Below are 25111 nucleotides of genomic sequence, written 5' to 3'. Positions count from 1 at the left end.
CGCGAAAAAACAAAGGGGTGAAACACAATTATGGAGTGCGCGGGCGGTGCAGGGACGGCTTTCAAAAGATAGCATGCCTTCAACCACTGAAGTTGAGCGAAGTGCAACCTAAAAGCTGTTTCTAAACAGTGTGTGTGTATGTTGATTGTGAAAGGCTAAGCGACCTAACTTTTTTCCCCATTACTGTATTTTTTCTTATCCTGAGAAAGTTTTCATCGAATTTGCCCCGCATGATAAACTTACTTATGACTTTGCTAGGATTTTTTGGAAAAAAAAAGTGCGTTCATAACGACAGTATCCAAAAGTGATGCAAAAGCCAGTAAAATCATGTGTTATGCATGTCTCTTTTTTTTTTCTAATCGTCAAAATATGGTTGTGCTACAGTTTTACTTTTAATATCTAGTAGCAATTTATTTATGAGCATGGTATAAACTTGCAAATTTGGGGACTCGTTAAATTTGATTAAGTACTATACCTGAAGGCATAGTTTTTAAATAAATGCTTTTTCTTGTGACATTCCCCCCATAGTAAATATACTACCTTCAGCATTTTCATGTAGCATATTTGGATCCTCTTGGCATGTCAACATTTCCTTTTGGGGGCCATCCTGATAAGCTGACCTTCTGATAGGACGAACAAATGACCATGGTCCCTTCAAGTGTGTGCAGAAGCTGCAGAAGAATGGTGCAGAAGCTTCAATACAACTTGGGTCACCCATTTGTTCTAGATGCGCATCATTCTTTTACTGGGTGTTGAATTAATCAACATTAATTATTTCTGAGCTATTCTTTCACTTATGAAGAGCACAACTTCAATGGCCACAGACTGAACATTCCTCTCTTTGCTTGGCCCTCAAACTTTTCTAAAGGCATCTTATATGCCATTGCTAAGTATTGTGCACTGGTTTTAAGTTAGTCAGGTTAAAGGAGAAAATAAGTAAGGGCAGGTTTACGCAGTCTAATCAGTTTTAGAAATTTTCAACTGGCTACCGTGTGGTGTATTCACAAGTTTTTATTATATGAGATGCTAAAATGCTTTAGTGTTAAGGGTATTATGGCAGAACTTACAGATAAAATATGAATGCAACATATGCAAGTCAGTTTCATGGTGCTTTCTCACACACGTCAAAATGTACACATGGCAGTGCATCAGTATTCTACAACGCTTACAAATTTTTATTGAAGGCCTCTGTTATTTTATTGTAGCAGTAGCTAGTAAACGTATGTTTTCTAGGGCAACTCTAATTGAAAAATTAGGCTCTTTTGCAAGATCAGGACAACCTATGCTTTGTTGGCTTTGCATCATTGCTCGCTTGGTTACATTGAAATTTCATTTATTGAAAGTAGAATATTTATGGAAGAAGTCCAGTACAGTGTGATAAGAGTTAGAAGAATATATGCACTTGTTTGCAATCCTGATGTAGCTCTATTGCTCATTTAATTGGTAGTTGAAGTCCTCTGTCTTATTGCAGGAACATTGCAGTGATATATCCAGAACCTGCCCCTCGCTTGTGGACGAAATAATAAAGGACATGGACAAGGCTTACCCAAAGATCTCTGGGTGCTACGTTTCGGGCAGCAACTACTGTCCCCATCGAAATCAAGTTAATGAGATGCCCAAGAGCCCTGCAAAGTGCCCACTTGAAGACAATCGGAGCCTATCGAAGTCTGCTAACATCGACTGTGCACCAGTGAGCAGTCAGATCAAACAGAAAAAACAAATGAAGATTTGCACTGTGTGCAAACGCAAAAATGTTTCTGAGAGAGTAGGTCAAGGAACCTGTGTCAGGTGCTCTCTTTACGAGGAGATTAACAATGAACAGGCTGCAATGAAAGAGCAGGGGAGAAAGCAGAGGCTAGCTGTTTGTGAACCAGTTACGCCAGCTGAACTATCAGCACGTCGAAGCTCGTCAGATGTTGAGAACAAGGAGATGGTGGCTAAAATCCCAACCAGGCCAAGGTCCAGATCCAAATCAAAATCGAGGACCAGCAACATAGATACAGTGGGCAGTGCAGCGCTGCAGGCAAATGAGCACGAAAGTATTTTCAAAAAAAGAAAACGCAAGACCTGCTGTCTTACAAAGCCTATCATCTCATCTAGTGACCATTCTTCCAGCAGTGAGGATGATGTCTGCGTTGTGGCTGCGAGTGCTGGTAGTGCGAGTTTGCCACTGTCTGAGCAGGCTCGGCCACAACGCAAATGCAGGGCCCTCAGTGAGAGTCCACAGAATATGAGAGGAGAGCCACCCCGAAAGGGTATCGGTGAGATTTCTGAGAAGCCTCTGACTACCGGTTCCAAAAATGGCAAAGCAGAAGCGAAGCTTCAGCGATCGCAAAGTAAGACAGCCAAACCGAAGGCTCAGCTGAATAAATGTAAAGGGAGCGAAGAAGAGAAGCAAAGGCGGCTAGTGATGAGAAAAGCATGGAGAAAAGCAAAGGACACAGATGACTATTTGACAACGCTGGGTGAACTAGAGAAGTGCACGAAAAGAAGGAAGACTCTTTGTACGATAGCCAAGGAAAGCGAAAAGCCTGAAGAGTGTAAAACCAGGAGTGGTGGCCACACTGATGCAAAACGTGCTCTTGGAGAGCATGAACAGCTTCAAAGTGTAAAGGGTGAGTGCACTGATGGGAAAAGTGCAATTGAAGAGTGTGAACAGCTTGAAAAGGTGACGGGTGACCATGCTCTTGGAGAGCGTGAACAGCCTAAAAGTGTTAAGGGTGACTGCACTGATGGGAAACGTACAATTGAAGAACATGAACAGCTTGAAAGGGTTAGGGGTGACCATACTGGTGTAAAACCTACAGCTTTTGGAGAGCATGAACAGCCTAAACGTGTTAAGGGTGACTGCACTGATGGAAAACGTGCAATTGAAGAACATGAACAGCTTGAAAGGGTTAGGGGTGACCGTATTGGTGTAAAACCTACACTCGAAGAGCGTGAACAGATAGAAAGTGCTAAGGGTGACTGCACTGAGGCAAAAGAAGCATTTGAAAAACGTGAACAGCTTGCAAATTTAAATGGTGACCATGCTGATGCAGAGCCTCAACTTGAAGAGCATGAACAGTTTAAAAGCAATAAGGGTGACCATACTGAGCTCGCACATGCATCAGAATCAGCATCTGCAAAGCAAAGTGGTGAAGTTGCCATTGATATGTGCAGACTTGCTGCAGATTCTTTAGTCTTGGCAAGTAGTCCAGCGTTAGTGGTTGCGTCATGCTGTAGTCTCAGCTTGACAGACTGGGAAAGCATGGCAAATGATTCAGACAACAGTATAAACTCCGAGGTGGTTAGAAGCGTAGTTACCAAAGTCACGCCTGCTTACAGCTTGCCAAGTGATAGGCCTCTGTCAGACGTCCATGCATCAACAAGTTTTAGGAAGTGTGCTGAAAAGGCAGTTTTACCTTCTGCAGTGGTCACTGATCCTTCTACTGTCACATTTAATGAGAAGCCTGTTGATGCAGCGGTGAAGTGTCCCATGAGACTGCCATTCCTGCTATCTTTTGAGGACGATGGTACAATGTCTGTCACTATTCGAGACAGTGATTGTGTCAGTAATCAAGAGAAAGGTTTCCCTACAAATGAAGTGGGTGGGCTGGGGCTGCAGCCTCAGGAAGTTGGGCCTTCCTCTTCCAGTGACGCAGACTATGTGTCTGCTTTTATAGCAAGCTTGCAGGAGAGTGATTTCAATTTAAACCAAGGACAGGCCGTTAGGAAGTCTCATCTTGACAAAGAGCATGCTTTGACAGACACACACACAAAGAAAACAGGAACAAAGAAAAAAAGAACAAAGGCTGAGGAACCTAGTTCATCAAAACAAGAGGAACCTGATGCATTATCTACTTTTGCACTGCAACCCTTGCCTTGCCTCAACAGTGACAGCGAGATCACAGCAGATACAGCTGCCCCGAGTGGATGTGATGACCTCTTGTCTTCAAGGGTGGCTCAGTTGCACTTGGATTCATTGCACACAGTTTCATCTTGTGTGCACCCAACTCAGGTGAACAGTCAAAGGTTCAGAAATGCTTTACTGCAGAATTTTCGGGATTCTAGTGATACAGCCAAGTCAGTGAGGTCTTTGGCAGGAAATATGGACAGTTCAGGTAGCAATGCCTCGCTTGACATAGTCTCTCTGGTGGACACTGTCTTAGTGATATCAAAGGATGCTATTGGCACCACTGACAAAGGCCATGCTGGCCAAGGAGGCGTGCTGTGTCAGCTGCTGGATGAGTACGTCAAAAATATAGAGGGATTTCTCATGTCCCTATCTGAATGTGCACCAAGCTATCGTGATAAATTGGTCAGTGCCCTGTTGCCTCACGGCATTGTCGGATTGAAGACAATCATTCAGCTGGTGTGGAAAATGGAGGCTGAATTGCAGTTTCTAGGAAGAGACAGAGTCTCGGACCTAGACAAAGGCATCTTCTCGCTGCTCATGGAACAGGCGGATAGCCTCTCGAAGACTACTACAGAGCAAGACCTGCCGGCCTTTATGACGATTGAGGCGTGCATTGAGCCTCAGCTACCGACTCTGGCTGATCCACCTGGTGAGCCAGTGGCAGATGACGAGCAGCGTACTAACTGGTGAGAACCTTGAAAAACTTTTGTCACGGCTGCATGTTGCTATCTCTGTGAACTTCAACAGTGTCCCACATTCTTTGTATAACCAAATATTTTGGTTGTTTCACTGAACAAAGCTTTCTTTTTTTCTTCACCTAAATTTGAGGTCATACTTATATTTTTGGCATGCACATCTCGGTCGGGTTTTCAAAGGTTTCCAGTGGGAAAACTTCTGTTTTGGGAAGTTCAAATGAATTTTCTTGGAGCCTTGCTCTGCTACATTTGGGTGAATACCCAATTTCCCTTTTTGTAACTCTTCTCCGCACTTGTAAAATTTCTGCAGAACCCAATTCTGGCATGAATTGCTGTAATATCATTTTAGGCCGTAACCTGTTGACTTTAAGGTTGTTAGAAACACTGCTGATTGCTCAATGTTTAACTGAAGTCAGCCGAATTCCAACTTTTCATTATCTAGAGAGCTTTACCTTTGGGAAATCCACGCAGGTTTCTGTAGGGTTCACTTACATACGAAGTTGCTACAGATTTTCTTGGAAGAGATGGATGCCTGATTTGTCTTCTGCCACCTTGTGGTGTTTTTGCAGAACCCATTTGTTGCAAAATTATAGTAATTTTTGTTTATCAGAACATAACCAATTGAACTTGAAGTTGTTGGGAAACCTGGGATTGCACGAAGAATAATTGAAGTGAGCCAGCTCCTCGGAAGAGTTCCTCTTGGCATTTCTTTTGTTTATGGCTTGATGTTAATCACAATCGCAAACTAACCTAGTCAACAAGTTTAGGAGGATTATTCACATTGTTGAAATGCATGTCCCACTTCATCATGAGTGGAAAAAAAACACAGTACATTCATAGTGCCTCTTTTCTCTCTCAATTTTTCTCAGCAATGATGTACTCGAACACCGCACAAAGTCAAACCCTGCAGCAGATGTGACTTCAGAGGCAGTTGGCCAGCTTGGGAGAGCAGAGGCATCGCCAGTTTCTGTTGCTTCTTCTGTGGATTTCTGTGCGACAGAAAATTCGGATGATGATGAAATTATAATTGTTGATGATGCTGATCATGAGGGGCTGATGACTGATGCACTGACAGCAAGTCCACAGGGGACATTAACCGGGGTGCAAAGGAACAGGATTCAAAGACTTGGGTAAGACTTCAGTCTTTCATTTTGGCTTCAGCAAGACTTTATGCACTAATATAAAGATAATTGCCATGTCATGAAATCTGAGCTTTCTTGCATTGGTAAGCTGGGATGTATCATGTACAGGAACTGACATACCTAGTACTCTTTAAGGGACACTAAATTGAAACAATGGCTTGGTTTAGATTAATAAGCTGTACTCTGAGAACTGTCACAACTTCCGCTATCATAAGTTTATTATTAGCCAAGAAAGCTAAAATTGAACTAATAGATGTATGAAGAACACCTTTACTGAGGTGCTGAAGGATTCTGCTCCCCGTTTTTTAGCGGAAGGATCAAAAGCCGCATCGGGAGCCTCCACACAGCATGGCCTCTACTGCGCATGTGCTTATCAGACTAGTAACCCAGGAGAAGGCAAAGGTCACTTCATACGTGCTACGACCGCGTTTACGAAAGGACTGCACTGTTGACACACGACACAAGTGTAATCGTGACAGTTGTTCGCGCTTGTCCTGTGTATACTTGTGCGCTCGTTTTGTGCCACCTGCAGTTTGAACTTGGGCACAGGGAAGCCTAGCCGCACCACCGCATCGTGGGCCTTCTGGACAATCTTGCGTTGTTGAAGGAGGGCTGGGCTCTTCAGCCCCGTAACTGAAGTTGGCGTATGCTTCCATCTGAAGCATGTGAAGGGAGTTTGCCTGTGGCCTAAACAACTTTTTGTGTGGTAGTGGAAAATACCTACAACCCATTTGAAAATGTTTTGTGACCTTATTGAATGTAGTTCCTAAAATGTAGGCTAGGGGCGAACCCCTCTGTCTGAGCCCCGCCGCAGGGGTATAGCAGCTAAAATATTCGGCTGCTGACCCGCCGGTCGCGGGTTCCAATTCCGGCTGCGGCGGCTGCATTTTTGATGGAGGGGAAAATGCCTTAGGCCCGTGTGCTCAGATTTTTGTGCACATTAAAGAACCCCAGGTGGTCGAAATTTCCGGAGTCTTCCACTACGGCGTCTCTCGTAATCATAGGGTGGTTTTCGGTTGTTAAACTCCACATATCAATCATCGATCGACTTCTCTGTCTGGCCGCTCATGTTACGGCTTGGTAAGTATAAACGTCGTGCCTTGGAGTGGGCTATCTCATTGACTTGGAAAGGCCCCAGACCTTCAAGTCTAGCCCATGCCTAGCCGTGGGTTGCTGAGCCATGTCTGGGGAAAAGGGGGTCCTGGAGGTTGAGCCAATGGTGGGTAATTGTACCTTTAAGGCCCCCTGGCAGAGGCAACGCATTTGTTTGACCCCGGCATCGCGCAGACTGCACCCCTGATTTGACGCACCCAGAGGAAATCGGCAGTCGCCTTTTGCCATCTCTTTTTCTCCCCACATATTCGTCTTTCTCTCTCACTTGCAATTTGTCCTTTCTCATACTCTTTTCGCTTATTAACACGAAAGTGTTTTATGCCAGGTTACACCACAGCGCCCTTGACATACGTTTGTCATGGAAAAATATGTACTAATAGATTGAAAAAACAAAAAAACCAGAAAGCAAGCATCTGTCGCGCAGACTCAAACCAGCAACCTCTCAATTCCCAGCATGCGGCGCTAACCACTTTACTACAGAGAGCACGTTCTCCAAGATGTATGGTGTACGGGAATGGGGCGATAAATGCCATGACTGCCAGAACGGCCACAACACACCGTACTACTGTGTCTCCATGCCTGTTGGCACTTTCTGAAGTATTTTATGAGCAGCTGAGAAGGTCTTCAAGATTGATGGTTGTAGTTGCCACGCTGGTTGTAAAATGTATAAAAATGATTATAAATATTGTCACAAAGTTTCACTTGGGTTTCTAACAGGAGAATTGGGGAGATGCTATGCAAGCATCTTCAATGTAGCACGCCTGCATGTGCTTTCTGCGGCACCATGAGCAATCTACCCGAATCAATTGAAACCGGTTACAGTAAACTCCGTGTCAGACCTGATGTCCGAAGTACGTGTCGATGTTTCAAATGTAAGTGCCTTGGACATGGATCGTAAACCTGCAGAGGGTGCGCTACTTGAGAAAAGTGTGCCCACAATGAGCACACATCAGACACTTGCGCTTTAGCAGCCCATTGTGCAAACTTATTTGACGTATGCATGTGGGAGGTACATGGGAGAGGCCTTTGTCCTGCAGTGGACGTAGTCAGGATGATGATGATGATGATGATGATGATGATGATGATGATGATGTGCAAACTTTGAAGGAGACCACCCCGCCCACTCACGATAATGCCGATCGTGATAAAGAAAAAAAGAAATTCTAGAGCTTAGTCAAATTCATCACATCCTTCCAAGAGGCCATCAAATGCTCCTTGGTACATAACTAGTCAGATTCCTCCTTTGCTGATGTGACGCGCTGGGGTGCTGAACCATGTCCTTTCGCGGCCGCAAATGTCGCACAGACTGTGAGTGCGGCTCTCGCTCTGCCACTAGCTCTCTCGGCTGGAGCAGCCTCTAGCCCCGCCGCAAGGGTCTAGTGGCTAAGTTAGAAGATTCGCGAGGCAATAAGTTCTTCTAGTGAATTCATTCCATGTTTACTTGAAAAAGTGTTTCAGGGCCCCTTTAATGTGTATTGGCATCGCACAGAACACGTGCCCTCAGCATTTCACCTCCTTCGAAACGGGACCACTAGACCACCATGGCGGACTGCAACCAGGTTCACTTTGTTAGTGTACTGTTCGATGCTTCAGTTCCAGATGAATGCAACTACTGTAAGTTTTCATCATTAACCCAAATGCAAAAAATGCACAATAATTGGCTGGTAAAGCCAAAAATAGAAAAAAAGATGCCAATGTTAGCTCGCGGGTCCACGGAAAGCACTTTCTGGAAGAGGATTTTGTGTATGCCCGGCAGCAAAGATATTTGGTTGGAACTTGCGCATGCTCACGAGTGCTCTCAGCAGCTCATCGCATGAGTTTGCCTATGAATTTGCTGTTGATGGAAAATGACATGCTCTCTGTAAATCGAAGTGGTCTGCAATAAGCACACGGAAGAGGATGGAGTGGAACGAAGGGGGACTGAAGAAAGAAGTTGGAATAAAATGGAGGATGACACTTGTCTCTCGTAGATTATCTTTGTTTAATGTGTTAGCTCCTAGTCAGAACGCTACTTTTTGGCGCAGTCGTCAGCTTGTAAGAGCCAGAAATGTGGGTCACCTTCCTCATCGTCAAAGACTCAACGAAGCCCCTAGTTTTCATGCGGTACCAAGTCCACGATGAGCCAGCGATGGACATTCCTCGTGAAGTTAGCTCGACCAGATTAATAGACACAGTACTGAAAGAAGCTTCGATGAGCTGTCAAACCCTTGTGCAAGCAGGCTCAGTGAAGGTGAACCTGCAGCTCCAGAGACTCGGCAAACTTGTTCTGGAACCCATTTGCCGTGGCACCTTCAAGCAAGAAACGGCTTCCGAGAAGGTGAGCATCGTTTTGACTGCTATTGAGCGACAACAATGACACATGTGGCAATAAACTGAAATAATTGAAATGCTGATCAAGTTGCTTAGCCAAGAAAAGCCACAACGGATTGTAGAACCAGACTTTTTTTTTAAGGAGGCTCAAAAAATGCAGACTATTGGATGTGGTTTTTCGAGTATGCATGCAAAAAGAAGAATGGGGAAAAGTGACCGCACAAAGGTTGTAAACAGGCACCATTATTTGAGTGCCATTGTGTGGAACTGGTATGACTTATGGACAGAGCACCAACGTGTTGGGAAAGGTGGAAGAGCAACTTCTTGGCGAGTTTCCAAAGCAATGCTGTAGAAAGATGGGATGTGGCACTACACTTTACATACACGTCTGGCTCTTTTCTAGAGTACTGTCTCGAGAAGCATTGCCTGCTGCATTTTGCAGAGCCAAAGTTTCCATCATCTGATGTTGTAGCTTTGGTATCGGAAGGTTTTTTCGTCGACATCCACTGATATAAATCGGTGATCGGGAACGTTTCATGATCTTCTGTGATGCGTGCCGACCTTAATGACATCATTCTCTTCACGAGAACAGCAAGGTGGGAAACAAACGCTCGATAAAAAGGGGCAATTTTCAGTGGTACAGGATGCAGAGCTTCCACGTGAAGTAATCATCTGCGATGGCAAGCCCCAAGTAGAAACCTGCACCGTAACAGTTTACTTGCTATCATCAACCATTAAAGTAGTCTGAAATGAAAGCCCTTGTTGACACTGGGGCTTCTGTCTCTATCATCAATAAGAGTAGAGTGGATGGTAGTTGACTGCACGCTGGTAGAGCATTGTGCGTGCAAGCCTATGATCGGTCATTGAGCACGCATAATGAATGAATTACTCTAAACAATAAATTTTAAGGTCAAACAATTATGGCTAGCATATTAACCATCCCCGACGTCAGCTATGATTTTGTTTTGTCGCACCCAGACATGAAGAGGCTTCATCTTAATATCTAATAAATCCCACTCACTAAAGAAACAAAGAAGTAAACTGCATTTATAGCCCCTTTTGACTTATTTGAATACAACCGCTTACCATTTGGTTGGAAAAATTTTCTGCTCCGGTATGGTTTCAGAAAATGATGACTGATATTCTGGAACCTTATTTGGGTGTATTTTACAACGTCTGCATTGATGACATCGTCGTGTATTCAAAGACAAAAGAGGAACACCGGGATCATTCTTCAAAAGTTCTTCATACTTTGAGCTTTTCGCAACTCAAAGTCAATTTCAATTTCAAGAAAAGGGCTTTCTTTGAAGACAAAGTTGTATTTCTCAGAAGGGTGTTCGACAGACGTACCAAAAGCACGAAACGAGAATCAGTAGACAGAATTTCTCAGCTGGCAAAACCTTATGATGTGCACTCTTTACTTGTCTTCCTTGGCCTGGCAGGACACTTCAGAACCTTTATCAAGGTCTGCGCACTGAAGACACGATGCCTTACACGCTTAACTCAAACAGACGTATCTTTCAAATGGAATGAGGAGTGCGAAGTTGTTTATTCTGAGCTTGTAAAGCTAATATCATCGGGTCCCGTCCTGTGAATACCGAACTTTTCTTGGCCTTTCGTACTGAATACAGACACATAACACTACGCAACTGGTGCAATTTTGTATCGGTAACCCCCAAAATAGGCCGATCCAATGAAACATTATGTGGTGGGATTTTACAGCTACACGCTGAAGCCAGCTGAAATTAATTTTTCTACAGAAAAGGAAGCACTGGCAGTCTTGAAAGCAGTTCAGTATTTCAGAACTTATTTTGAAGGGACTAGTTCAACCTCTTCATGGACCATCAGGAGGTGACACAACTTTCGAATATGGCACAACTAAGAGGACGCATTGCTAGATTGGTCAACTATCTCCAGCAATTTGATTTCACCATTTTGCACCATCCTGGCCCGCTTCTCACCGAGGCTGATGCGCTGTCTAAATTCCTTGTTCATCAACCAGCGAAAATGCAGTAATGATCGATCATATTAAGCTATGGGAAGATACAGGAGATGTACAGTCTATTGATGGAAAGTATCATGTCCCACCCACTCTGGTTCAAAAGATTCTTCGAGTCTACCACGACACCCCTAAATTGTGTGGACACGATGGCTTCTGGCGCACATACAAGAATTTGCTTATGAGGTTCAAATGGCCAAACATGAAAAACGACGTCAGTAATCATATCTGGAAATGCCATCTTTGCCAGATAAACAAAGTGAAGTGCAAGCAGTTGACAGATGTCATGACGAACCCCGAATGTTGAAAGGTACCCTTCGAAGTGGTATTTAGACTTTGCAGAGCAGACGAATGCAAGCTTTTCTGCTTTCTATTGATGAATGTACCAGAACTACTGTAGCCAAAGCAGGGAAAGAAGATGCGACTTGTGTCATCAGTCTACTAAAAGATGCGTGTTTTAAGCGCACCAAGACGCTAGTCTGCGATAACGGTCCTGCTCTCCATAGTACGAAGCTAGCAAGATGGGCTAAAGACCAAGGAATTGTTAGTACATATTCTTCTCCATGTCACCCGGCAGCGAACAAATTAGCAGAACGGGCCATACGGGTCATTGAACAGTTTTTTTGGAGATGTATCCGGACTTTATCAGAGGGTGGAAGAGCTGTCCTGAGGCCGCTGTAAAGCTCCGCAACTGTTCATTCATCACAGGTTTAGGATGCAGTCCTCATTTCGCTACAACTGGAATAGCACCCATACTACTGGCAGATCGTGATCTGGGCCTCCTTGAAGAACTCCAACTTACGTAAGCTGAGAAAAGTGCTGAAGGTCAAGAAGTATTATATAAGCAGCGGATGAAGAAGAATTTTGATAAGAGGCACAACAGAGACATACCACCCATTCAGCCGGGAGATTATATCCTCTTCTTCTTCAAATACCAAATATTACGGGTCGTTCCAAAGTTGTCAAGACCGTATCTCAGCACGGGATTCTTACGGTGTTGTACACTGTAGCCTCGGGTCAAAGAGAGTGTGCTTGCATTGGCAACGTATTCAAGTGTTATGCCCGGAGCTGTAATCAAAGAAGGTGGGAAGAGTGAAGTAGTCTACAATAAGCGCACGAATTAGGATGAAGTTGAATGAAGGGGGACTGAAGAAAGAAGTTCGAATAAAATGGCAGATGACACCCATCTGTCGTAGATTATCTGTTTAATGTGTTAGTTCGTAGTCATAACACTACGTAAGTTAACAAAAGAAGTGAAAAGAAGTGAAAAGAAATCTCTCACTGCAAGGTCCTTGCAAAAAAACAGTTGCATTAGCTTTCTGTAGATCTCATTGAAAGCTCTGAAATCTAACATCAATACGTTGCAAACAAGTGATAAACCAGGGTAAAAAGTACGAAAAGTAAATTTAGCAGTAGTAAGAAAAAGAACACTGATGATCCTCAGTCAGAACACAACAAAATTGTGCAGTAGAGAGTAAATTGGCACTTTGTTTGGCAAATTCCACCAGCACTTCCAATTATCCATGATAATTTGCTCACCATTCATGCTGGCTCGTTGGCAGTTCTGCTTTGTACTGCACTCGTGAAAGATAATACTTTTCAGGGCTCATTTCCCTTGTTTGTGCAAGTTCACTCTAACATTTTATAAATAACATTAAAATTCTCACAAGAAAATTGTATTTGATAACATATTAGCAGCTTAGATTTTGCCACATCACTGGCATCGTCCTCTGTGGTATCAGCTGCACAGGGGACGTTATAACATGCTACATGCGATTTCCCCTGGAGTAATCAGAGTTTAAGCGAAGCGTCATACACTCGCTGCTTGCCATAAATTTAGTGCCCCATGCTAGTGCAGAATATTGCATTGAGTCCACATTTTTTTATTTTTACATACCCCTTCTTTAACCTATAAGCTTCATAACAAGAACATGTGGTACACTAACACACACGCTCCCGCACAATGACAGAAGCACTGGAAGTGCCGTGTTCGAGCAGACGACATAACCTGACATCCTATGAGTGATGTCACAATGTAGGTGGCACCACACTATGTCTTCGAAACCAATAGCAGGCAACTAAAAGATTGCGAGAGAGACTGAAAGTCTGAAACTTGCTTGCACTTACGAAACATGACCTCTCAATGCAAGGCTAGCTTTTTGGGCCTTTCCTTTTTACCCTGTTATAATGTGCATTGCGTATGTTTGATGCATTGATAGTTATCACACTCAAAAATTGCCCGGGCCAATTTTAATGTTCTAATTATTCAAACTTCTTAATTCAAAAGTGCTATGTTGTCAATGTTCACAAAGCAGGTTTGAAGCTCTGAATTGTGCTTCCTTACAATATTAGCTAGAGAGAAATGTGGTGCTTCGATCGTTGTACCCCCCTGCGAATTATGAGAAGTACATACTTCAGATTACGTAGCGTTTGCTAGCAAACTGTCTATAGATATTTTCAACAGTTTCAGTTCCGTTTTTCATGCGGCGTGTGTTGTGGGGTGTAGTGCAAAGCACTGAAGCAGTGCCTTTGCTGTTCGATAAGGCTGAAGACCGCTAGGTCTTTTGATTTGCTGTGATGTTGGCGCTTCACAAGTGGTTATTTGACAGTTTAATCGAAGGGTTGTCCACTCACTGCTGCAAATAGATTCAGCGCCCCATGCCAGTGCAGGATATTGCATTGAGTTCACTTTTTTTTATGATTCCTTCTTGTCCCAACTCTCAAATCAACTGCAAAACCATGGCAAGGCTAACCAGATGCACTGCTGCACTCTTTTGACTCTATTTAACAAAACGAGAGGTGTGTTGGGGGCAAATCCTTTGCACAGGTTTTCCTGGCATCACAGCAGACGAAACATTTCTCACCTAATATTGTACTTTTCTTTCCGTAAATAGATCGTGCGTACTTCCGAGGGAAAAACAAGCATGTTTCTTTTAGTGTGTTAAAAAGAAAAATAATTCATTATATATTCATGACAAACTTGGATTGGAATGGTGTAGCGATGTGTACCCTGGTGGTTAAATTTGTCCAGGTTTCGCTTTTACCTCATAGTCACAAAAATGTTTTGCGATACTATGTATGTACAAAGGAATGAAGCAAGTTTAAATTGTGTACAACTTACTGCCATGTTGTTTTACACTACGCAAACAAGTGTCTCGAATCTCGCGAACGTGATCCATCTGAAGCAGATCGGAAGCTTGTACTTCCCATAATTCCCATAGGGGTACAAGCACCGGTGAAAGAGCCCACATAGACACTAGCGCAAGATTCCTTACTAAGTACTCTATGCTCAATTTTCGCTGATGGGCCTTTATCCGTACTGCAGCAGCATCTCTGGACTGCGGCAGCCATCCAAGACCGTGCCAGGAAAGGATGAAATCGCTAGCCAACCGAAGTCGCTACGAGCAGGGACAGTTGACGTGGCAGTTCAAGGCACAGCACATACTGCAGCTGCTGTTGATGTCCCTCCCGTTGAGCAAGGACAGCTGAGCACGGGGATCACTTGTCCACCACATGCTGCCACAGGAATTGTCCAGAATCGCATTTTTGACAAGCCGTAAGTTATGTTGAGTAAAGTTGTTAATAGTGATGTTATGGGGAGCATCTTCTTGCACTACTGATGTTTGGGCCTGTCTGTGTCTAGAGTAATCAAGAACATTGCTATGTGCAAGAAGATATCTCTGTGGCCTCCAGCACCTATGAAGCAGTGAGAGAGGGAGCACTGTAATGTGCAGTAACTGTGTAAAATTTATCGTGCTTAAATGGTGCTCAACACTGGGAATCGAAGGAAGTCTTGAATACTGCCATGGCTTCCAGTCCTTTTATTCTTGGAGATATGGATTGGCCCACTGCTGGCTGAGTTGCGTTGACTTGGCCTAGTATGGATTGATTAACTCATTTTCATGGTACCCATTTTTCTTAGTGCAGCGCAAAGCTTTGCTGGTCAGTGTCTAATTATAAAAAGTTTACATTGAAAATGCCTTTACTAATTTTTTATCAGATTTTCTCAATATTTAGCATTGGTGATGTTCACACAACCAATGCTTTGAGCACTGGTGGATGAACATGAAGTAATGATGGGTTTATCAAAGCTGTGTTGCTGCCATTGCTGTGCGTGTTCAATGTATTTTCACATTTGTCTTGACGTAGGTTTTTCTGATCCAGTAATTGCCATGAAGACAGTGCTTCTTTGCGATGCCTGCTCCTTTTTACCTCGTAATGAGCGCAGAATAAAGTTGGGATGCCCAATAATATACAGACTGTAAGTTTAAGCATAGATTTAGACACCCAGGCAATGGCAGACTACTCGCAGCATTTTGAACTACTCCTTCGCGCAGTGCCAAGGCTTCTCGACCAGGTAGCTTGACATGCTAACTTTGTGAATTTCAAAAGCAATTTAAAAGAGAAATTTTACTGAAATCATGAAAAAAGATGCTTGATTCTGTCAGCATATTGTCTTTCCAGTCCCACTAAGGTTGAAAAAAGTTTTTAAAAGAATTATCTGATTTGAATGAAACATAATACGGTTATCAAGTTTTTCACAGATTCCTAATCTCTAAGTAGATTTTCGATAGCTGCATCAGAACAGAAGATACTAAATTTTTATAATACACAATGAACATATTTCTTACGGGGCTTTTTGGTGATTTCGCCATGTCAGACACAAAAACAAAGTACACATCCAGATTGCGAGAGAGCTGGTTGCCAGTGATGCTAATTTTATTGTTTGCAACAAACATCAAGTGTGAAATAAAGGAATAAAAATGTGAGTGAAATATTTCTGCCTTATATTGTTTACAATCATCATAAATTACAATTTGGTGAACAACATATGGAAGAAAGTGAATAGCATCACTGGCTAGATCAATTCAATACAATTGCATTGGTATTAAAATTGTTATTGTGAGTCAATAAAAACATGTCAAAAAGCCCCGTAAGCCTACGTATTACATCGAAAATCATGAAACAGAGAAAAATGCATTTGAAGATTTAGTTTGCCATAAATTGATGAGGTATGGCAACATAACTGTATAAATGGCATCATTATGTAGCTCTGCCGTTCAGGAACAAGATAATGTCATACATGTTACAACGTCACAGAAACCATAAAAAATTTGCTGTATTAGCATGCTTAGTCCTTGTAAATAGTGCGAGAAAGCTGCTACCAAACACTTCGCAGTTTTATTTCTGCTTGTATGTGTACACTGTGCATAAGAATGACATGCCTATGGGGTCTGTGCTGTCGCTATTTGCACCTAAGTCAGGGTCACAAAAATAAAAAAAGGAAAAATAACATTATTTGAATTCTCGCAATGACTAAGAGCTTGAATTTATACTTAACAGCTGACCAGAACTGCAAGCAGTGTTTGTTTTTCACGAGCTTGTTTTTTGTGGCATTCCTGGCTGCATTGTCTTTGTTGCATATATAAATGACATTGATGAATTTCCAGTCATCCTCAGTGAAGCAAATCGCTAATTGCGCGTGCCGCGCGCTGAGCATGTCATCGAGTTCTATACTAAAGTCCTCATTTCTTTCCTCCTTGCACACTGTTGCCACAGTCGGGCAAATCTTAAGTTCGAGAAAGTAATTAAACACGCTCACATTTACTATAGAGAATTCCGATCCACTATCACTGAAGTTCCCCTGTTCTTTGTCGACGCCGAGAAGTTCAAATTCTGTTTCAGTTTCCGACTTGACGCCAAGTGCTTCTTCACCTCGGCCGCACTTGCTGCATGCTGGCCATTTTCTTCAGGCGATAAGAAAAGGTTATCGACGCATTTTCTGATTACACTCGAGGCTTGGGCCTACAAAATATACATACTACATGGGCCAAGTTGCGCTTTCAAGCACAAACCGTCAACTGACCATCCCCGATGCGTTTTGTGGCAGCACTCGAAGCATGGCTGAACGAGGCGCACACACTTGATGTAGTGGGCTGCGGGGCTGTAGTTGATGCGTCAACAGGCAATTCTGCAATTATGATGAGTGCCGTGCTGGCATTAGAGGCGTCCACGCTGGATGCAGATGCGTGTTCAATCCGTCCAGCGGCTATTGCGGGACATGCTTGGCCGAATTTTGTCGGGAATTCCATGGTCACCGTCGTTTCTTGCCAAATACGTAGCGTGTGGTTTTCTTAAGACAAATGTCTTTGAACATTTGCACAGTTCAATAATCACAGTAGTTGAAACGTGATAGTGAAGTTGTAAACCTTTTGAACATTTGCGCAGTTCAATAATCACAGTAGTTGAAACGTGATAGTGAAGTTGTGAACCTGAAGAATGTCGCAGAGCAGCCGAAAGCCCGAGCCAAGCGAGTGCGCAATCAGAACGTGAAACTGGGAAAAAACAAAAAACAAAAAACACACGACAAACCAATAGGAGGTCAGCGCGCGGGGCGAGCACGCGCTTTACCCAACCATGTGCGTGCAGGCGACCTTCGGAAAAGGAGTGGTAGCATCACTCTTCCTGCACCGTCACTCTCCCTGCACCGTCACTCTCCCTGCACCGTCACTCTCCCTGCACCGTCACTCTCCCTGCACCACCCACTCTCCCTGCACCGGCGCCATTTCGAAGACAAGGAAAAGGCGCACAAAGAAAGCAGCTTCAAAGCAACACTAAGATGGCGGCACCCGGTTGCCGCATTCATAAGTTACGGGCGTGCGAACTTCGAACATAATTAGCCATTTTTCGGTCATTTCGCTTCTACCTAAGCATGTAAAATGCTGTTTTTTAAATATTTCTAGATTGAATACAGATTTCAGTTTTCTCCGGAAGATTATTAAATGTTTGAACATCGCGATACTGCACTTTTTCGAAAATTCACTTTTTTAAAATTTTTCGCCATTTCAAGACCCGCGCCTCCTCTTAAATGAGACACGAAGGTAAAATATATTGGACTTGTTGCTGTATATGAGAACACGAGTGTCGATAGCCCTAAACAAAGTGCTGTGGTGCCTGCGAATGCTTCGCATATATTTTCAATACTGCTACCTGAAACGGACACTTTTGGTTTCAGTATCAAGGGCGCGGCTTTTTTGATACCTGTCATGTCGGGGTTATGTTACAGTAAGCTCATTGCACGCTTAGACAACGTAGAGTAGATTGTCTCCAGCGACCCCAGCACCAACTTCTGTGATTTAGGCTGCTTGCAGGATGCAGAGCTTGCCAACTCAGTGGAACTGTGCTGACTCGTCAGGATAATGTTCATTACAGTGTGGCTTTAGCTCAGTTGAGCAAGTCGATTAAATCGCGTGATTTTGCAGTTAGCACTAAGTGCCGTTCTCTCTCAATACCCCCACTGATACTGGAATAATCTCTAATGTTAGCCTTTCACTGAAACCTCACTTTCTACGACTGTAGTCATGTTCCGTAAAAATCCTTCAAAAGCCCAATGTTGCCAATTAACTTGCGCTGGTTTACAGCTGGTGCACTTGCAGCTTGTCTGCCATCTTGTAAGCTTCTCTGTTTGTGAGGGTAAACTGCACTTGCCTAGCTCAGCTTGTGATAACTGCGGTCAGAAGATTAGCTACAGTTGTCTCTGCCGTGCAGCTACCTCTAGCCATGTAAAACATCGTTGGCGCAAACTTGGAAGGAGACGAGAGAAAAGAATCGGAAAAGCGCACACTCGCAACTGACTTTTATTGAACCGAAGCTTCCCTATGTGCACAGAGTGGCTCATTAATTGAAGAACCTCGCCTCTCGTTTTGAGGTCCCTGTCATGTTCTCGGCACCTCGGAGGCTTTCGCGTATTTGTGCTCGTTCGTGTTGTGTACCAATTGCTCATTGTGTAAATAAGCACGAAAGGAAGGATTTGAGTTGTTTGGTAGGTTTTGTCTACTTGATCCTACTCAGTTGTGGCTAGGTGTACATTTGCTAGCCGGGCCGTTGTATAAACGATCGCTTAATGAACATGTGCTGTCAATGAGAAACGGCACGGGTTCGTATTTGCCGCGTCATTGTAGGGAGTGCTCGTGTGAATCGCTACTGGACTGCACGAGAATCTTGCGAAGAAGCAAAGACAAAGTGGCACGTGAATAGGCACAGGCGATGTGTATTAGGCAATTTGGTGAACAATTTATCAGTGTTCCCTCCCTGTCATTGTATGATAATGAATTTGCTTTTCTATTTGATAGGTTGTGATTGTAGTTGTTTGGGCTTTTCGTGTAGTTGTGTGCATGCGTGATCTTCGGTTAAATAAAAATCACTTGCTAGTGTGCGCTTTTCTGAGTCTCTTCTCTCGTCTTCTTTCAAATTTGCGCCAATGATGTTTTACACAGCCACACACCAACTAGCCCGACAGCATACGTTACCTCTAGCAGTGGTTAACCATAGCCGTAGTTAGCTTCACTGCAATTAAGGCAGTAAGTGTGATGGATAAATGACTTGCAAACAAAATGAAAATTGGTGGCTTTTACCTGTAGAGCATTCCTCGGCTAAATGCTTAAAAATTGATTGCAACATAGATTGTTTGCGAGCCAGCTTGTTCGTACTGAACATGAAACTGGGCTCTTGGATGGAACAACAAACTACAACAAGCACACGTATGTACAGTTAGCAGCACTGTGTGTGCGATTCTTGGTAACGTTTTGTCCCGTCTAGGCGCGCTGTTTCACGTTCACTTTAAAAATTCAGTTGCATCATAGTGAATAGCAGTGGTGGGTCCCAGAGGGGGGACAGTAGGGGTGATTGCACCATTCCCCACTTCTGAAGCCTATGTCGTCAGTACCCCACCCCCTTTCTTCAATGCTTGTTTTACACCTCCGGTCACCAATTAGAACAAATGAGTGGGACCACTGTGAGCATACAGTAACAGTATTTACGTTATGACGGTGTTGTCGTGATACCTCGCCCCTCTTGCTCCGGTTTTATTTCAAGTGACCCCCACAATATGAGTGACTGGGTCCACCTCTGGTGAAAAACCAACATGTTAATTATTTAGGTGCATTATACCATGCATTGAGGAGGTATGCATTCTGAATACATTTTTTATGTATATAGTGTGTGGAAGAAGCAATTTCCTCTCTGCTTGTTTCTTCAATAATATTTGGCTTTTGCTTCTGCAGCCTGACAGGGAAGCCAAAAAATCTGGATGCTGCTTCTAGTGCCAAGGTCTCCCGGGTGGTCAATGCAAAGGAGGCCCCCAGAGTACCAACAGATACAGCGGTTGCAGTTGCAGCAACTCAAATAAACAGCTCTGATAAGTACAGGTGAAATTTCATGTTTTTTTTTCTGACTGTGCTATAAAATTACTGATGTTACGTTGTATACTTATCATTTCACTCTTCGAAGCTTTAATTTTAAAAAGTTGAAGAGGTAATGGAGGTATATTCTCGAGGTGTTCGATTTGCCGGAACACGTTCAGTTATGCAAAAGTAACAGTGAGTCCTGACGTTATGGTCCGCTTGACCACATCGGGGCACCAAACCCACAAGCGTATTCTCAGCGTAAAAGGAAAGTGCACGAAATTTAGAGTGCGTATGAACGTGTTGAGGTAATTGAAGAGCGCTGCAGAGAATGCGTACAGACCTTCCAGGGGCATCAGGCGAGCAGCCGCATTAAACCTGATTCAAGGGTAAAGTAATCGGTCCATGCACTGCCTCGGAAATGTGCATCTAGAAGCGCATCTCTGGGTGCAGCATTCGTTGTGGCAAATTGCATTCCATCTTTTTCGTTTGTGTCGAGAGTAGTGAAAGCTGTGTGGCGTCAGAATGAGGTTGCGGAAGAAAGACTGGAAACAGCCGGCGTGCTGCTCGCCAGCTCCAGCCATCCCGGGAAGGCCGGTATGTCCACTGATTGAAGAGCGCGAGAATAGCTCCGAACCCCTGGCTTCTGTTGTAGCACACTGAATAATTTGCTACTTTTTCATGCAATTCACTTTCATTGCCTTTATATTGATTAAGTTGCTTAATCATTGTTCACTAAAAGCTTCCTCATTTTCAACTAAACAATTCCTAGTTTTCAGTAATTCAAACGACGTTACACAGTCAGACAAAGCTTCAAGAAACATTTATTGGAGAGCTCAATGGTTCGCGTGGAGATTGAAGCTCTAATGGATAACTCACAACTACATGCTACCATTGCCATATCTCGCACTGGTCGTCACTTTTCCCACTAAGCTAGTTGATACCACTTACTAGCCATTATGACCCTCTTCATGTGATATCTGTTGTCACTGAATGAAAGGAAGAGGGTGGATTGACTGCAGACTCGTTTCTTTGTTATACTAAAACCTTGCCATAACGAAACCGGATATAACGAATCATCAGTTATGACGAAATAAGTGAAGAATAGCTGTGTGATACAGTGCTACAAATTTGTCTATAAGTAATTTTTGGATATAAAGAAGTATTTTTGTAGCAGATGCGACTGTTACAATGAGGTTGGAGTGTACACTACTTTACAAAGTCAGCAGACAATGAAGCGGTTGTATGAAACATTACTTGTAGGTTTTAACAGCTAAAAGCTACAAAAATGTCTCCATCAAAACAATTGGTTTCACTAAGTTCTTTCGTCAATGAGGGGCACAGCCCTCACAAACCTTGAAGGTTGTGCTTTGCTGTCGAAAAAATGTCATGGCTGCCTCGTGAGTGTATATCAGTTTTTTTAACTGGTCGATGTTGCAGCATCGGTAGTCAATTAGAGCACACGTAGAGGTCCACAAATTGATGCCCCTCAATCCTACGTGCAAAGTGCTTAAACTTGTGAAGCTTCCTAATGTGCTGCAAGTCTACACCAAGGCATTATTTCAGCGGTATTTTGGATAAAGAAAAGAATAAAAGTGCTTGAAATGTGTCACTGCAACGTTTTGATCACATCAAGTCACAGTCTGGTATTTGGTCAGTGCAGCTTATGGGGCTTTGAGCTTCCCCGGAAATTGTTTAATTTTGCATGGGCATGTGCAGTAGAGCTTCGTTCATAGTCTTTGTGAAAAAAAAATGTGGCAAATAAATGCAACATTTGGGCAAATCTATATTGCAATTCAGTAAAAATTGAGGTAGATACATTGATTTATTTCAAAACATGGCCATATTATTTTGGTTTGCTACTCTTGCACAGAAGCGAATCGTTTTAAACACATTGCAAACTTTTGTTTACATTCTCATTGTCCATCATTTAAAGATGTGTAAACTTTCAAGTCCAGTGATAGTTTTAGTTGAGGTAGTCAGTGGGCACCAGCCACTGAGTAGTCAGTGGGCACCAGTCCCAGAGGGGGGACAGTAGGGGTGATTGCACCATTCCCCACTTCTGAAGCCTATGTCGTCAGTACCCCACCCCCTTTCTTCAATGCTTGTTTTACACCTCCGGTCACCAATTAGAACAAATGAGTGGGACCACTGTGAGCATACAGTAACAGTATTTACGTTATGACGGTGTTGTCGTGATACCTCGCCCCTCTTGCTCCGGTTTTATTTCAAGTGACCCCCACAATATGAGTGACTGGGTCCACCTCTGGTGAAAAACCAACATGTTAATTATTTAGGTGCATTATACCATGCATTGAGGAGGTATGCATTCTGAATACATTTTTTATGTATATAGTGTGTGGAAGAAGCAATTTCCTCTCTGCTTGTTTCTTCAATAATATTTGGCTTTTGCTTCTGCAGCCTGACAGGGAAGCCAAAAAATCTGGATGCTGCTTCTAGTGCCAAGGTCTCCCGGGTGGTCAATGCAAAGGAGGCCCCCAGAGTACCAACAGATACAGCGGTTGCAGTTGCAGCAACTCAAATAAACAGCTCTGATAAGTACAGGTGAAATTTCATGTTTTTTTTTCTGACTGTGCTATAAAATTACTGATGTTACGTTGTATACTTATCATTTCACTCTTCGAAGCTTTAATTTTAAAAAGTTGAAGAGGTAATGGAGGTATATTCTCGAGGTGTTCGATTTGCCGGAACACGTTCAGTTATGCAAAAGTAACAGTGAGTCCTGACGTTATGGTCCGCTTGACCACATCGGGGCACCAAACCCACAAGCGTATTCTCAGCGTAAAAGGAAAGTGCACGAAATTTAGAGTGCGTATGAACGTGTTGAGGTAATTGAAGAGCGCTGCAGAGAATGCGTACAGACCTTCCAGGGGCATCAGGCGAGCAGCCGCATTAAACCTGATTCAAGGGTAAAGTAATCGGTCCATGCACTGCCTCGGAAATGTGCATCTAGAAGCGCATCTCTGGGTGCAGCATTCGTTGTGGCAAATTGCATTCCATCTTTTTCGTTTGTGTCGAGAGTAGTGAAAGCTGTGTGGCGTCAGAATGAGGTTGCGGAAGAAAGACTGGAAACAGCCGGCGTGCTGCTCGCCAGCTCCAGCCATCCCGGGAAGGCCGGTATGTCCACTGATTGAAGAGCGCGAGAATAGCTCCGAACCCCTGGCTTCTGTTGTAGCACACTGAATAATTTGCTACTTTTTCATGCAATTCACTTTCATTGCCTTTATATTGATTAAGTTGCTTAATCATTGTTCACTAAAAGCTTCCTCATTTTCAACTAAACAATTCCTAGTTTTCAGTAATTCAAACGACGTTACACAGTCAGACAAAGCTTCAAGAAACATTTATTGGAGAGCTCAATGGTTCGCGTGGAGATTGAAGCTCTAATGGATAACTCACAACTACATGCTACCATTGCCATATCTCGCACTGGTCGTCACTTTTCCCACTAAGCTAGTTGATACCACTTACTAGCCATTATGACCCTCTTCATGTGATATCTGTTGTCACTGAATGAAAGGAAGAGGGTGGATTGACTGCAGACTCGTTTCTTTGTTATACTAAAACCTTGCCATAACGAAACCGGATATAACGAATCATCAGTTATGACGAAATAAGTGAAGAATAGCTGTGTGATACAGTGCTACAAATTTGTCTATAAGTAATTTTTGGATATAAAGAAGTATTTTTGTAGCAGATGCGACTGTTACAATGAGGTTGGAGTGTACACTACTTTACAAAGTCAGCAGACAATGAAGCGGTTGTATGAAACATTACTTGTAGGTTTTAACAGCTAAAAGCTACAAAAATGTCTCCATCAAAACAATTGGTTTCACTAAGTTCTTTCGTCAATGAGGGGCACAGCCCTCACAAACCTTGAAGGTTGTGCTTTGCTGTCGAAAAAATGTCATGGCTGCCTCGTGAGTGTATATCAGTTTTTTTAACTGGTCGATGTTGCAGCATCGGTAGTCAATTAGAGCACACGTAGAGGTCCACAAATTGATGCCCCTCAATCCTACGTGCAAAGTGCTTAAACTTGTGAAGCTTCCTAATGTGCTGCAAGTCTACACCAAGGCATTATTTCAGCGGTATTTTGGATAAAGAAAAGAATAAAAGTGCTTGAAATGTGTCACTGCAACGTTTTGATCACATCAAGTCACAGTCTGGTATTTGGTCAGTGCAGCTTATGGGGCTTTGAGCTTCCCCGGAAATTGTTTAATTTTGCATGGGCATGTGCAGTAGAGCTTCGTTCATAGTCTTTGTGAAAAAAAAATGTGGCAAATAAATGCAACATTTGGGCAAATCTATATTGCAATTCAGTAAAAATTGAGGTAGATACATTGATTTATTTCAAAACATGGCCATATTATTTTGGTTTGCTACTCTTGCACAGAAGCGAATCGTTTTAAACACATTGCAAACTTTTGTTTACATTCTCATTGTCCATCATTTAAAGATGTGTAAACTTTCAAGTCCAGTGATAGTTTTAGTTGAGGTAGTCAGTGGGCACCAGCCACCATTCTTGCTGTCATCGTCAGTTGCCTCGTCCACTACTACCTTCACTGCCTTGCCCCCCATAGCCTCAGCTATAACCTTGGGGACACTTTCCAGCACACAACTTAGGACAATATCACAACAAAGTTTAGGATTAGGCCAGGCGGCTTATTGCTTAAAATGAGTGACAAGTAGCACAAAGAACGAGGACAGTGAAAGCACAAAAATATAGGACGGGTGCAGGTTTTCAACTACAT

General features: G+C 43.2%; 1 protein-coding gene across 4 annotated transcripts in view; it reads left to right on the top strand.

Moving 5' to 3' along the window:
- Window positions 1-25111, top strand: part of LOC119184640 (uncharacterized) — a 91853-nt gene that overhangs the window by 49236 nt on the left and 17506 nt on the right. For all 4 annotated transcript variants that reach the window (XM_075890473.1, XM_075890472.1, XM_075890475.1 and 1 more), the window contains 5 exons: window positions 1472-4584; window positions 5463-5723; window positions 14483-14713; window positions 20220-20363; window positions 22761-22904. In XM_075890473.1, the coding sequence (XP_075746588.1) occupies window positions 1472-4584; window positions 5463-5723; window positions 14483-14713; window positions 20220-20363; window positions 22761-22904 (3893 nt within the window). The remainder of the gene's footprint in view (window positions 1-1471; window positions 4585-5462; window positions 5724-14482; window positions 14714-20219; window positions 20364-22760; window positions 22905-25111) is intronic.

The sequence above is a fragment of the Rhipicephalus microplus genome, chromosome 3, assembly GCF_043290135.1.
Source record: "Rhipicephalus microplus isolate Deutch F79 chromosome 3, USDA_Rmic, whole genome shotgun sequence".
NCBI classification, from domain to species: Eukaryota; Metazoa; Arthropoda; class Arachnida; order Ixodida; family Ixodidae; genus Rhipicephalus; species Rhipicephalus microplus.
This window is presented reverse-complemented; position numbering and strand designations above follow the sequence as displayed.